Source organism: Aythya ferina (genome assembly GCF_964211825.1).
Source record: "Aythya ferina genome assembly, chromosome: 14".
Classification (NCBI taxonomy): Eukaryota; Metazoa; Chordata; class Aves; order Anseriformes; family Anatidae; genus Aythya; species Aythya ferina.
In genome coordinates this window covers 4,041,462-4,057,864 of record NC_140312.1, presented here as the reverse complement: position 1 = coordinate 4,057,864, position 16,403 = coordinate 4,041,462, and the positions used below count along the sequence as shown (strand labels likewise).

Genomic DNA, 16,403 nt, shown 5'->3' with positions numbered 1-16,403 from the left:
CTCAAAGTTCCTCCCCAAAGGAAAGCCGAAGACCATTACGCTTTCAGCAAGACTGATATCGAGCCAAAATCGTCCTGATCAATGGGGTAATCGAAAATGCCAGGACTGTGTCCAGCTTCCAAACCGCTCCGAACATCCTTAACGCACGCAGCAACCGCGAGCCCGAGCTGCATCTCTCTTCCACCCACATCTTCTAAAAGCCAGCAGCCACCCACTGAAAAGATGCTGGAGTCAAACCAAACACAGAGCGTACAGCAAACGGAGAAGTACTTACATCCCTGAATTTGTTCCAGTACTTGTCTCTATCGTACTGCGAAACGGTGCTCAGCCATTTGTCGTTGTCCAGGAAATTGCCACGGCTGCTGCTACTCGTGATGACCTCGGGATGCCGGCTCTCCACTTGCAGGAAGCACCAGGCAGCGAGGACCAGCACCCCCGACATCTGCAAGGAGAGGATTCCTCGAGCGGGGAAGTTTGAGGGCACCCAAGTTCGGCCTTTTCGCCCCTCACGCCCCTCGCCAACTTCTGCCTGCGGAGCCACCAGCTCCGCTCAGACCCACCCTGCCCGCCCAGCCGTGCGGGGCGGGGAGCGACGGCAATAAAAACAAAACAGCTCACCCACGGCCGGGCAGAGGCACCGGCCAGGGGAAAATAAAGCTTTACGACACCCCAGCAAAGCCTCCCGCGGGAGCAGCCAGCGCTGGCTCCGCGAAGTTTGGGTGCCAGGGCTGAGACGAAGCCCCTACCTCCGGGCAGTGCCGCCAGCCGCGGCTCCGAGCAGGGCGGGCGCCGCTGCCTCCTCTCCTTTGCGCGGCTGCCGCGGCTCGGATAGCGGATCGGAGAGAGCCGGCGAGCCCCCGCTAGGCTCCGTCAGCGGCTCCGGGCGTGTGCGGCTGTGTGTGTGAGTGTGTATGTGCGTGTGTGTGTGAGAGCGAGCGGTTGCGGGCTCTGCGTGAGCCAGGAGCCGAGGTCTGGCGACATCTTCTGGCGGTGGGATGGTGCTGAGGTAACGGGCAGGGCGAGGCGCCTCCCGTCGCTGACCGTCACCGTCTCGCTGTCTGTAACAGCCTCTTGGTCCAGGATCACTCCCCAAACCTCTTCACGGATGGGAAAGGGATACAAAATCCCCTCCTGGCTCCCTTCCGGCAAAGCAAATGTGTCAGCAAGGAAGCAGGGTTGCTCCCTTTGCGGAGAGTGGGGAGCAGTCCCCATGAGTGAGCCGCAGGGGCATTACATGGGCCCTGGAAATTTTGCTGATCAGCTTCGGGTTGTGAGCTGGCAGCTGGGGAGGCATCCGTGGGGATGTTGGGGGTAGCACCATCACGGAGACTGACAGTGAAGTCTCACTCCTGATGCACCCCGATGTGTTCCAGAGCCATAAACCTGCCCTTTATAAACAAACAAAAACCCTGCAAACACCAGTTGTAATAAGCCCTGGGTAGTACATGACTATTTAGAGGCAATGGTTTCAAAATATCTGGAAGTAAAGACATTTCAAAGGCATGAAAGTCATCCCAGATTTCATAATTTGTTTTGGCAAAGAGCTCCCCCTCCCTTTATCAGCTCACCCCACTCTGTGAAGACGTTTTCGCCTCCACACAATGGGTAGTGAAGGTAGACCTTGCACTGCCCAAGCCATCGGTTATTGCTGTAATCCATCCCCAAAACCTGTGAGGAAGGCACTCTTCCCACTCTTAATTTGAACATTTCAAGGGGTAGGAAATAGGGAAGTTATTTAAGCTGTCTTGTAAATATTGCCTTTTCTCTCCCAGGAAGCTGAAAACTGGGTTAATTCCACTTTTTCAAACAGTTGGATTAGAGGGTTCTTTAGGAACACAGGAGAGGGTCAAGGTTATTAATATTTTGCTGTTGCATCTGTGCACTGAACTCATACAGTGCACAGATCTCATACAGTTCTGTTCCTAGATCTGACTTTAAGTACAGTTCCTAAATACCACATAACTACAACAAAAGCCACTGGGATTGAAAAAAAAATAAAAAAATAAAATAAAAATGTGGGTTTATTAATTTTAACAGTAGAGAACAAGCATATACGCACATAAGTACTGCATCTTGCATTCTCCCCTTGATGCACATAGAATCTAATGAAAGCTACATGCCTGCAGGAGGGCAAAATATAACCCAATAAAAATAACAAATAGACGAAATCCAAAGCAAAGCCCTGCAGACATGGATGTAAATCCATATCTAAGCACCTTGCTCCACCTTCCTTTCTACATTGGACTATACCATTCTTCTCAAGGTTTTCCAGGGTTCCACTCCAATGTCGTTCAGTTAGTTTCAGTGACAGATAAGGTTTATATAACTTCCCCCTGGTAGGGTGAACACAAGCTTTCTCATTTCTTATTTAGATTAACAGAGTACCGTAAAATTATATTTATTTATTTATTTCTTCCTGTATGGTCTTTACTGTAAGGCTTTTAACAACAGAGAATTTGTCTTCTCTGTACAGACATTAAAGCTCTTGCACCATCTTAAATCTTACGGTTAAGAAATTTCCCCAGTGAGCTTTACGGCAATCTATTGCCATTCAGCCATATACAGTTCCATTTGACTCATGAAGTTAAGACATGGCTGCATTTGAGCTCTGCTAAAACAAATCACCCTATCTGATAAATACTTGAGGATTTTTATGTGCAAGGAACTATATCCATGCTTACCAGTTTTATGTAGATACACTCATTACTACTTTCTTGATCCCACTGGACATCAGATCAATTTAATCCTCCACTGACCCAGGCTAGTAGACAGCAGCAGAACACTGTTTCCCACCAAATTTGTACGAGTTCTACCTTTTATATATTTATATCAGCAGTTAGTTCACTCCTGTAAATCAGACTTGTTAGCACAGAAGGCCAAATTGAGTACACAGTTCAGTACAGTTGACTTCACTTAGTATGAAGCAGGTTAATATGCTTGCCAGTCAAAGACCTGAATGATAAATTACAGAAGCATTGTGTGCAAACTGAGTAATCGCATTCTTACTTGTAATAGTTGTCAGAAATGTGTCTTCATTTATTTAATTACTTCATAATCCCATATTCAAAACATGGCTAATCTTTCTTGATCCAGCAAAACACAGGCTTCCTCTTTAACCCTGATAGCAATCTCTATCATTCAGCAGCTGCAGCATTTCACCTCCAAGCTGTTTATCATCCATGACTAGAATTGAAACACCCCTGTCAGCTGTTTTTTATTATTGGACAGTGCTACAATTACCTCTAATTCTGATCCAAGAATATAATAGTAGAAATCTCTCTACGGTGGATACCAACTATTTGGTGTTTTGGATGTAAAAAGCTCCTTTCTTCCCAGTTAGAACTGCTGAGAAGTTAATAAACATTTTTACCGTGCTTGCACCTGTAAGAAGTGCCACAATATTGATTTTTGATATTATTTGCTGATTCACCCAAGCTGTGTAAAACATTTGATTAGAAGTTGCAGTTACAACCATGTCCAGCCAGATTCCGCATGCTGCAGTCTATTCAGGTTCTGTTCTGGAAGCAGAATCTTCTGGTGCAGAAAGCATTTCTCATACAGAGGAATCAAGGTCCAGATTTCATTTTGAGTTAGTTCCCCATGCAGAGGAATGATATAGTCATCTTAATAGGGCACTTTGGGACTTGCAGTTAATAGAGAAAGCCTTCAGCACCAGTCTTGCAGACAACATAAACAAAGCATGTTAACTTCCCCCTAGACCAAAGAGGATACCTGGAGAACCTAAATAGCCACTCCTTTCTACCCTAAAGCTACATTGAACTTGTCCCATATCAACCAGTAGCAACCAGTTGCATAGCCAGTAGGGTGAAGCCAGCAGCAATAGCACGTAAATGTTGTAATGTAAAGGATTCCTCTTCCCCCAGTTATACTTGCATGGCAGCAAAACTCACTTTTTCACCTTCTTTATTACTTCCATAGTTCTTAAGGCAGTGGCTGCAGCTGTTGTCGTAGAGCCTTGAAAATCTTCTGTGGACATTTATTAATGGTTTTTCCTCTCCTCTTGTGAGGCACAATACCACTGACTTCATTTTTAAAAAACATTTACTGAAGAAAGAAAATCTTTACAGTAACAAATGGTTGAATGACATTTCTGTACTCCACTCTGTACCAGAGTCCTTTATTACTGGATTAGGAAAATTCTGGTCTTGTAATTTAACTGGATTTTAAAATATATCACTAAAAATGTACATTCAGTGGCACAGACCTTCATTTAACATCTCTTTGTATCTTCCATATACTGCTGTATCTTTTTTAATAGACAGGGATTTTATTTCCTCCTCTGACTCTTAGGACTGCAGATTCAGCTTTGTTAGCTCTGCTGGGCAATTGTGCAGAAAAACTGTTTTAACCTGTGCAGTAAGTGATTGTTGGCTTATACAAAGTTACTGAGACATTTGTCCATTTTACAATAGACTGCAATTCCTCTTCTCTAAAAATACTGCAAATACAAGTACTGGTTTGACCTCTTTATTTGTCTCTGCTCCCAGCTTCTTCTCTATATAAATCAGACATATTGCAACAGAGTCTAATTTTTTGCAGGAACTTAATAAATGCATGCAACAGGAATGCTGCATGTATATCATGTGGCGGGAAAATGGTTTTCTAGCAGATAAAGTGGCACTACCTACTTTGGAGATGTTGCACTTCATGCAATTCCCCTTGCTCTTGTCCTTGAACCACATAACCCCAACATCGGTGATTTCAGTGTAAGAGAAAACATCCATTGACTGTAAAGATCTTACAACGTGTTCTGCAATCTATTTGCTAGCCTGTATTAGTTGTAATATCCCAAAATAAAGTGAATTGAAATACTGGCAAGTCTTGGGAAAAAATAAAAGGTGATCATAGCATATGGTAGACATGTAGGAGAAACAGAATGACTCAGGCAAAAGAACAACACAAATAATGAATAAATAAAATCACTTATCAGCTCTGGAAGTTGGAGGTGGATATCAGAACTGAGTTTTTCTCATCTTGCAAAGCTATCTTGCCTACAGGTGTCTAGAAGAGAAAAATACTTTTAAAATTGAAAAGACTTGCATTCACAAAAAATGTAGAACTAAAGACAAGACTATGTTTAAATTGAAAGAGGAGACTGAGGCAGTTATTAACAGTTTTTAAATTGTCTTCTTGTCTAATAATCCATGATTTACTCTGTCATCAGTAAAAAGAAACAAGTTATTCTGAATAATGCCTCAGAGCAGAAGTCTATCCTAGCCACTGTGCCTTGTTTTCTGAAGGTTATTAACTCCACAAAGGGCCTACAAAAGAAGAGTCACAATAAACATTGTGATTACTGTGCTCAGGACCTGCAGCACAGTTATTCTACATAAAACAAACAAACAAACAAACAAACAAAAAAACTATGCTAACTTAAAAATCTAACAACAACAACAAAACCCTTTACCCACATATATCAGTCTATTCAAGTCATATCAGAATATTTACCAATTTAACGGCTATGAGTTTTTAATGATGTATGCAAAATGGGATGATAATCCCTGCATATTTCACAAATTGTTTCACTTTCTCGTCTTTCTAATGGGTATGGTCATCATGACAAAGGCCATTTTACGTTATTTCACAGAGTATCTTGTAAACTGACAACCTTATTTTATAGTTGCTTTTATTACTACTGGAACTTTTACAAGGGATTCCATCACAAAAATTGGTTAACTTAAATATTGTCATGGAGAGGTCTCACCATTTAATGCCAGAGTTCACTCTGCCCATGCAGCTTTCATTTTCAGTCGGAAAAGGTCATTAGAATTAAAATTCTCCTCAGACCTCATACTCTGTTGGAATGTGAAGTTTTGTAGCTCTGTTCAGCCTGAAAACTATTTCCCCAAGATTTGCCATTGTCAAGCAACTGGAGAGAGTTACCTCAAACCCTCTCTATAATATATATGTACAGAAATAAATGTTTGGAGATCATGTGGAATATCACATAGGCTTGTTCAATGTTAAGCATGGTAAGATCCTCTTTTACATATCTGTGAGATGCCATGGTATCAAACAATAAAAACCAAAACCATTAACACAGATTTCAGAAATTAGATTTGAATGTAAAATGGAGCATCATTAATGGATGAAATACAAAAATTAAATTTGCATTCCTATAAAAGTTAGAGAAGTCTCATGTGTGCTTTTTCTTTCCTCACATTATACTTTTCTAATTTTTAATTATCTCTATTTTGCCTATTTTTGCTACTTTTTTTTCTTTTTCTCTCTACCACAGTCTTATGCAGATTTCATATTTTTGAGCTCTTTATGGTTCCTTATGATCATTTATTTCACACTTCCCTTTCTCTTTTCATTTACTTCACTCTTCCTATACTGCTTTTCTCTTGCTCATATAAACACACCCTGAACTCATATAAATGCATACTGAGATCCTTAAAAAAGTAGCAGTTTTCCTGGAGAATACTGAGACAGTCTGAAAGCAGCGTTCCCTCATGGGCAAAGAGTCCCAAAATGTTTTGCACCTTCAGTGGCCAGGCCTGGCATCAGCCCAGTTACATATGGTTAACATCATATTTTAATTTGATGTCTTGTGTGAAAACAACAAGAACTGGGGATTTATTGTACCAAACAATCTTCCAGCTCTTGCTAAACCCTCTTTTCATTAAAGAAAATAAAACAAAAGTATTGATGTATAAAGATGAAGACAATAAAGATGAGCCACAGAGGAGCTGTAATGGTTTGCATACTCATAAACCCTTCTCAGTCTTTGCGGCTTCAGTATTTTCCTATGGGGGATAATATTAAGAATGTGCTAGAATGCAATACTCTCAGATAATGTAGAGAAACAATTTTCTTTCTCTCTGCCACTATATTTTAGGCATGAAGCTTAAGCTCTCTAGGGAAGCTGATGATTCTCTTCTGCAATAACTTGAACCCTTATGGAAAACCAAATGCTATTTTACTCAGGCACCAAATCCCTTGAAGTTAGCATGCATAAGCTGAAGTGCTTTGGTAGAGAGGGAAGAGAGACAGTAGGTATGACAATAGTTGAAAGAGAGGTAAAAGGTGCAAGATGAAGTTAGCACCCATGTCTGCCAGTGCCTAGGATGGCTGCACAAAAATTGCAAAATGTGGACTGCATGTTCCTGGTGCAGGAGTAGGGTTCTGTGTACTTGATTCTCAGAATCATTTTCAGGCCTTAGGATACTGGAGGTGACACAGATTTGGCCATTGGCTCAAATCCACTACAGGCTGTGTATTGCTGTATCTAACCCAGTAAAGTGACTGCTCAGGAATAGCAGGGGCAGACCCTAGTCCAGCAAAACAGTCCTACTGCTATGAACAATCATTTCAGTCGTGTGGACAATTGTGCTTTAAGTAGGTCCTTGCACCAGGGACAGTATTCTGCAAAGGACCACGTGCCGGTCAGAAAATGGACAAACATTTAAAAAGAAGTCAGAACACGTTTCCCTGCTTTTATTACTGAACTCTCTATGATTACAGGATTATAGCAACAAAGAAAAATAACTTCCAAACCTAAAAATACTCTTAGGGGCATGAGTTGTAAGGGAGGAAAATGCCTTACCCATAGTGACACTCTTGAAATGTGGATGACGCAAAACTTCACCTTATGTCAGCAAGCGTGGAGCTGGCAAAAAGGGAGGCAGACAGACAACAGCTTTATTTCTCACAGTAACCACTTTTGAAGTGCTTGATGTGTTTTTAGTTAACTCCAGCCAAATTTGAAACTCTATTAAAGTAATCTGAGGAGATCTTCACTCTGCATGGAAATGAAAGACAAGTGCTAAGTTTTTAAATGCAGAGGACAAGAAGAAGAGAAGAATTTGCCCATGATCTAATGCAGCCCAAGACTATCAGTTCCAAGGTGTGTAGGTGGGACTGAATCTGCCAAGGGAGGAGGAGACCAAAACACAATTGGGAACAAAGCTCTGGCAGAGAAACTGCAGGAGACCCAGAATTCACCCCAGACAAAACAATCAGAATCTGCCAAGTGAAATTCACGCTACGGTGAAATTTTTGGAAGGAAAGCAGTGCTTTGATTCCACAGAGAGCAGAAAAAATCTGCTGATATTTCAAGAAAGGATGCTTGGGGCCAGGAATATACACAGAACTAAATGTAAAAGTCCACACAGCAAGCAGTACATGAGGTGGCACATGGTACCATATGTTTGAGCCAAAATCTGGCCAATTTTTGGAAAGAAATGCAATAATGGCAAAGACCTACATAATTTCACATGCCCCAGCAGAGCATGTGCTGCATCAAAACCTATGACAGAATCATTAACAACTTAGAAAAATTCTTCAAAGGAACAGTGCGTTACACTGCAGTAGAAGATGAATGGGCTATCTGCCTGAGAGGAACTGAGATGTATTAATTTTAGGTTGGATTCTGGTGCACAAGCCAACAGGAAGCCAAGATAGTACTGTTAGCAAAAACAAAAACAAAACAGAATAAGCTAAGTAATGGTGGCTGGGGGCATTTTAGAGGAACTCACGCATTCTCTTAGGAGGGTTAATCAAATCTGCAAGGACATCAATTTGAGAAAAGCTACAGATTGCATTTGCTTCAAGGAAAAACGTTCCTTTTTGTTTGATTCTGGCTGTTAATGATGCCAAGTCACTGGAAAAGCAAGAAATCCAAAACAAGTAAGGAGGATATGTGAATATCTTCCGCAGAATTGAGGAAGTTTTCAGAGCACAGAAATAAACTGACAATTCAGCCCTTAGGAAAGTTCCTCTCACCTTAAGGCATAGATTTCAAAAAAAAAAGTTCAGGATGAAAAGGAATAAGACACATTGGTCTATCCCAAGAGAACTATTCCCCTGAGATTAGGAAAAAAAAAAAAAAAAAAAAAAAAAAATCTTTTCCTTATGAATAGACTCAAAGAAACTAGCCATATAAACTAGAAATGTTTTTCAGCAAGAGACAGAAGTGCCTGAAACAATGCACCATTCTTCTTTGTGTATCATCAGGCTCTGAGAGAGGTCTGTACTGAGGGAAACAAAACAAAAGCAGTCAAGGTGATTTTTAGGGACTCTTTTTAGATTGATTAGGTGGTTTCTAGAAATGTTCCTGGCTCTATGCCTTTGATCCCTCATTCTCGTACAGTCAACATGCCTTCCAAGAAAGATGTGTCTTCTTCCATCCTTCCTGTTTTTTTTTTTGTTTTTTTTTTTTAATTTTTGGAAAAGGTAACTTTTTTTTTTTTTTTGCATGACACAAAAATTTTCAAAAGCTCTGTAACAACATAAAATCTCCAAGAACCACTGTGTATAATGAAAGCAACTGAATTAATAGACCACACAAATAAAATTAAGTAGATTCCATGCACCATAAATAATAAAAGAAACAATGAGAGAAGGTCATTAAGTAACAGCATAAATGTGTTCATCCAACAAACCAAAAAGAGCTATGATAATTCCTTGAATTAATTAACTATGAAAGGGTATTTGTGTTTAATATAACTTCTGAAACCTGAAAGTTATGACGGAGATAGAATTTGACATTCCAGGTATCAAAATATAATCTGGAGAACTCTGGTTTCAGGTAAGAGAGCAATATTACCGACTTAAATGCAGGTTAGCTCACATGAAAATCAGATGGTCTGTCTCATGTAATACAAGCTACCCACACCAATGTCTATGGGGCTGAGAAAATGAAAACAATACTGCTCTCTCTGGACCTGTCTCGGATCTTGCAAATATATCCTGAATCATATCAAAATGTAACCAATTTTGCAGTCTAGGACACTATGATAAAGTTTTTCACAGATTTGTTTCAGACACTTGTGATTTCTTTCACTCTGGAGACCACTACAGGAAAAAAAAAAAAAAAAAAAAAAAAAAAAAAAAAAAAGCTGTAGCTCAGATACAAAAGGAATTTTTCACTGTAGCAAAGGTTTAATATTTTTCATAAGTATTTTGGGATCCTAAAGTCAGCTCAAACTGAGTATAGACAAATTATTGACATTGCCAGACGGCCTGGCAAATAACCTGTTGAGAAGATTATTTTTCCTCATCTACAAGTAGCAGATTCTTGGTTTCATGCACACAGTCTAGAGCATTTGACAGAAATGCAACAGAGCAAAGTGCGGAGCTTGATTATATATACGTTTTCCCAAATTCAATTCACAAAAAGCACTCCATGAGACCTCAGATGAAGTATAACATGCAAGTTTCAAAGCTACAGCTGAGATCCCCTGAAGAGAGACGTTAATACTATTAGCAAAAGTTAGGTCTGCTTGTTTCTGGACCATATACTCTTTTTAAGGAGATTATTAAACTGATGAAAAGGAGACCACATTGAAAGTAAGAGCACATTAGGAGACAGTCACCATCATATTGATGCCATGCAAAAAGGACTGCCTAGCCTCTGCTGTCATCTCCAATGGACAATGGCTTGAAACAACTATATTGTACTCTGTTCCCCCCATCAGCTTTCTTGAAAAATGCTACAATTAAGTAGACAATCCTATGTCTCAATTTATTTTTCTAGATATGCAAATACTGACATGCTCAATAGGCTGTTTAGGATGTGTGATTTTAAGCTATCAACTTTAAATGAGGCTTCAGAATGCTAACAAATATTTCTCATTACTGGTAGTTCAGAATGTTGTTGGGTTAAAGTGTCAAAAGAATAAAAACCCTGCTGAGATGGACTGGAGTTGTTTCCACACTTCACTGTGAAATTAAAAAAATAGTTTTAGCGAAATGTACGTCATCTTTTGCTGACATTTTATTCAACAGAAAACAGAAAACCTGTTGCCTGGATGTTCAAAAACTAAGCTGCCCTCATCATAAACATGAAACTAAAAACTCACAACAAGAAGTTATAAAACCTGCAGTATGGTTTGTGTCCCAGATTTATCCCTCAGCTCTCACCTGAGACGTATCTGTCACTAAATCCCAGAAAGAAAGAAATGAGGACACCAAAATCTGACTCCGTCTGGTTTATGGTGATCATTTGGTTTGCCTGTATTAGGGATGAATGAAAACTGTTACGATAACTTCCACCCCAAAATAGAAAGAGTATATAATTAAGATCAGGTGATTGCATCCTGGTTTATGCCCAATAAATATACACTGGAAAACTGATGGGGATAAAAATGCTATTTAAGATAGGAAAGCACTGAGTTATATATATATATGTATATATGTGTGTGTTTGTGTGTGTGTGCATGCATATTTTCCCCCTCAACTAGGTGGAAAAAAAATACGGTCCCTTCCTTCCTTAAATAAAAATACAAACCACCCTTTCAAATGGTAGGGTATTTGCAACAGATGCATTGCCATTACAGCATTGGACTGTGTGTTATCACAGAAAAATCATAACTTGCAGCCTTCATAAATAAAGATAAGGACTGAAATGGGATGAAATATAAGGAATAAGCAAAATGTCTGGTGAGATAAAGATGTTGAGGCTCAGATGGCTTTCAAAAATCAAATTCAGTTTTATGCTGGGCCTAAACGTCTCCCCATTGAACATTTAAAGTTTATGCTCATGGTTTTTATTTCAATTTGCACTTTTATTAAATAAAGATTACATATTTAATTTTTCTCACAGACGCTGTATAAGAATTTCAGAGAAGTTCATGGTAATGTGCTGAAAAAATGTTTTAGGAATTTATATTGAGTTAAACAGTATGAGTATTTTAGCAGTTTTGCATTCATTGGCCTGAATGTGTCTATTTTAAAAGTTTTACAGTGATGAAGAAAAATAGAAAAAACATCCTAGAGACAACAATGTGCATTATTTATTTCTAACAACAAAAACAACAAAAAGGTTCTTGGGAAAATTATACATAGCCTATATTCTCTAATTATTTAAATATCTTGTACACTTCCTAAATGCAAAGTACAGGTTCTTAGAACAGCCTTTGTTCAAAGTTGTTTACATAAGTCATAGATATTAAAATATGGACACTAGATTCTTCAATAGAAACAAACAGAGCATAACATAAAACAATTCACAAACAATGTCAACAAGTTAATACTTTCTCTGCAGTCTATCAAGAATTGTGTGTTAAAATTATATTTCAGTTTTAGTTTAGAAAACTGTTTTATAAAATGAAGTGTAAGATAATTAAAATTAATCAAGTTCTTTAGGGCCCAGTTTTTAGAGTTTTTAGTCATCTAATCATTCCATGGAAGTGAAGAAAGGCTTGAGGGTGGTAGCATACATAATTATCCCAGCACCTAGGCCTTCAGAAATTATAGGAAAATTACTTCCCACATTCTCTCTTGAACTGGAGTATCAGGGGCTGGGGAAGGAAACAGACAGGAAGGACTCTGGCTTAATAAATATAAGATGAATATAAATAAGTGTTGTCTAGCACTAAGATCTAATAGACTGTGCAGTGAACTCCCAAAGGAGACATTGCTTGAGACTCTTAAGAACAGGATGATTAAGGCGTTGGTGAATATACCCAGGAGAGCTATCCTGCAGTGGCAGGGAAATGGGTTAGAAGACAAAACAGGTAATTTCTAGCAACTTCAAGGTGTGGAATTCCATCCTCAGCAGCCATTCAGAAAACTCCAGAGAGGCAAGGTTATTTCCTATGTACATAAAATAATCACGTATGGGAAGCAGAAACTCCTGTATTCAACATATAAATGCACACAGATGTGTGATCTTAATACAGAATATAAATAAACAGTGACAGAGATGCTTAAAATATATACACAGTAGCTGACAAGGTATTGCCCTCAATGTATCTGAATGCAAAATAGGATATGGCTGCTCTGTATTGTGTTGCTTTTTTTTTTTTTTTTCCTGCATCCTTCAAGCGTTGAACAATTTTTGTAATTTATTTACTTTTAGCATTAAATGATGCCAAGGTTGAATTTACATCTGATCCTTAATCCAAATGGACTTTTGTAACAATTAAAATCTGTGTTTAAAATAAAAACTTTCAATATTGTGACATTCAAAAGGCAACGAAAGGTTTTCACTGATTATAAGTAGAGAGGAAATAATGTATTATTCAAGCTCCAGAGCTTGTTTAATGCAAGATCAATTTTGTTAAGTGTTGCTTAGCAATGGATTATGAGTGCAGATCCTGAATATTAATGCAGGATGGGTATGGCAGCAATTCCTATGAAAGTACACTTTAAAAAGGAAAGGATTTTCCTGGGGAACCACAGACAAATGAATACCTGCAGAGTTCCATAAACAGAGACCTCACATCTTCTGGACATCTTGCTTCATTTATTGAATATCAAGCCACGTACCAGGAACTTTTAGATCATCTTTGCTGTTTGCCAGATGTGTTCCCAAAATGCTGACATGTCCCTGAGGCAGGCAGCAAAATTTTACAGTGGGACAGTATCACATCAAAGCAACAGGATCAAATTTTGGTCTCACATTAGGAAGATGTGAGAGTTTCATAATACTTTATATCCACAAACCAACATATCAAGATGTTTATGTTCATTGTTTATGTAAGATTTTATGTCCTCGTAGATAGTGGTGATGTACTTCTCCCTCATAATTAGATCAAAGACCTTACTTCTTGGCATTTGGGCATTTGTATTGTTATAAAAGAAAGAACCCATCATAGAAGAGCCCACAAGTGGGAGAGGCTATGCTCTGAGAATGATGGACTACTGGAGAGAAATAGAGGTGCAGCAGCCACAGAGCCATGGAAGATTTGCACCTGAAATCAAAGTGCAGGGTGGAATTGCTGTGGTTGAGATTCCTTTCACAAACTGGATCTGCTGTCGTGCGTTTGAAAACAGTCTGCTCTGACAACAGTTTAAAAAAGCACTAACAATGCTGCTTTGTTCTAAATATAGACACCTCTATATTGATGGTTGCAGTACAGTTTGTAACGTAGATTGCAACTTTAGCTACAGCTTTGGCAAACCATAAAGATGGCAGAATATCATTTTGACCCTTCAAATGAGATACATTCTCTGCTGTTATAATACTTGGCTATTGAATTTCTTTTTTTTTTCTTTTTCTTCTTCTTTTTTTTTTTTTTTTTTTTCTCCACATGAAATAGAAACAACAAATATTTTTATATTATACTATTGTTAAAATCTCCTCCCTATTTTTTCTAAGCCCTGAGTTGATTAACTAACATTTCTTTTGTCAGTTCACATACTTGATCATATAGGAGGAAGCACATTAAGACCATTGTTCTGCAAGCTATCAGACATGTCATAGTTTTCCTAGCATCTGTCTACATGACTCTTTTGGGATTTTGATCCTATTTTTCTAAGTCTATCTCTGTTAATGACATGAATTTATAAGAATGTACTTTTTTGACTCTCTGATTATTGTCCAATTTTCATAACCAGGTTTTGCCTAATAAAATAATAGCTTTTCAAGTATTTCTTCCTAATTCTCTACTTTCCATGCAACTTAGGGCACTCTACTCATGTGTTTTTATCCCCTCAGACTCAGTTTTATTTTCTACATCTCATTTTCTTCAAATGTAGTTTTAAATGAAGTACTGATTTGCTTTCCTGTATCTGGGGAACTGAGAAGAAAAATATATGTATATGTAGATGTGAGATTGTTGATCCTTATACTGCTTTCAAGTAATAATTAGGCTGTAAACTTTTCAGGACAAGGGCAGCCTCACAGTCTACATCTGCTAGAGCAATGGGATCCGGTAGCTGAATGCTATCTTCAGCCATAACATTAAAAATAATTACTAGCATTTATATTATAACATCAACCAGGGATTTCACAGTTCATACATAAAATATGAGATGCTTCTTGCCAGAGCCTTAATAGCAAGAGTTAGTTCAGCGAAGTGCTTAAACATAGATATGACCTTGTGAGTAAACCTAGGGGGAACTTACTTACAAAATTCTTTGGGTTTCCATTAAAGCTCTTTCTCCCTAACTTGGCAAGGTGTTTAAGTATCCAAGAAAAGAAACATGGCTGTACAACAAATTCAGGAGACATGGCCATCTTTGTAGTAACTTTGTTCCTCAGCAGGAAGGAGAATAACTTGCCTTTAGATTCTGGAAAGTTTTTACTAAGGTTAAATATCAGGCAAGCATGATACAGTATCTTAACTCAACCATTAGTGATTTGCTTCTTCCAAATTCTGCTACTGAGCTAAAATGTTAAGTAATTCACACCCAGAAATTCAATACAGAGTTGGTCACACAGCTTCAGAGAAACCTGATTACCTGAGATCAAGATAGGCTGACTACTCAAGTCTCAGATAAAGAGCAAAAATCTGCCAGGCTGTTTTTTTTCTTGTATTTTCTTGATTGGTAAGCTCTAAACAGCATTTACACTCTCTTCCACTGTCACACACTTACATACTGGGCTTTTCTTGTTATGTTTCCAGAAAGGTGCTTTCATTCCCTGCTAGACATTTATCTTCCATTAGACTTCTTGCTTAGTTTCATTTTCCTTATGTCTCATACCGTAGGAAAGAAGTTGAATACTGTGTCAGCCTGTAATACCTGGATGACAATTTTGCTAAGGAACTGGCTATCATGAGTATGTTCAGGGCCCTCTGCTGAATGAGTTAGACATGCTCAGCTGCATCCAAGTCTTGCAAAGACTTGAAGAATTATTTTTGATGAAAAATTTTCCTGGCTTAGAAAACATTGTCCACATAACCACTGTTGTCTGCAATAACAAGCAGAAGCCCAAGTTTCATGCTTTTGAGTTCCCTCTACTACATGTAAGGAAAAGTTTTCATAATGCAAAGTGTCTCATGACTTTCTTCACCATGGTGTCACTGCATTTGCTGCACACTGCATAGTGTCACATGCACTTGCTGCACACAGCTGTACATTCTTCCAGCAACCAGCAGACACCTTCCATATCCATCCAGCTACACACGCACTCCCCGCATAGACACTCATTGAGTGACAAATCTTTTCTGTGAAATGACCACCTATCTAAAACACAGTTCCTGTCTTCAAAATTCAGGTCTGCTCTACAATTAACATTTGCCACCTCCTGTCTTCAGTCCCAGCAATAATTGCTGTGATGTAGCTATGTACGATAAATTTAATAACCCTGGGTCAAACCAGATGCTGAATGTGATTATGAGCATGGCTCTGCATTTATGAAAAGAAGTCGGGCAGGCCTAGTTCTGGAATTCATATTTACAGTGTACAATACTTATTCATGAAAGCAGCCTCCCTAAAGTCACTATCTGTATTCTTTTAGTGAATATTGCTAAGTGAACACAGAAATGAAAAGCAGTTTTTAAAATTATGTAATTTTTCTCCAAGACGAAAAAAAGTTTCCTTAAACGTATACAAGTAGCTGAGACAGATAATGAAAAAAATAAATAAATACAAGTCAGTCTCTGAAACTCCTAAATGCTACGACCTTTAATTATATGTCTCAAAGTAAGACTGTATCATACTGAACTTGCATATAATCAGACTAGATTGCAGAATCTAGCCCATTAATC

General features: G+C 38.6%; 1 protein-coding gene across 1 annotated transcript in view; it reads right to left on the bottom strand.

Annotated features, from left to right (window-relative positions):
• SPOCK1 (SPARC (osteonectin), cwcv and kazal like domains proteoglycan 1) overlaps positions 1 to 904 on the bottom strand; it is a 287,906-nt gene extending 287,002 nt beyond the window's left edge. The window contains exons 1-2 of the mRNA XM_084535944.1: positions 747 to 904; positions 275 to 442 (exon numbers count right to left, since the gene is read on the bottom strand). Coding sequence (XP_084392070.1) covers positions 275 to 442 — 168 coding nt within the window. The 5' untranslated portion in view covers positions 747 to 904. The remainder of the gene's footprint in view (positions 1 to 274; positions 443 to 746) is intronic.
• Between the last annotated feature and the right edge of the window lie 15,499 nt (positions 905 to 16,403).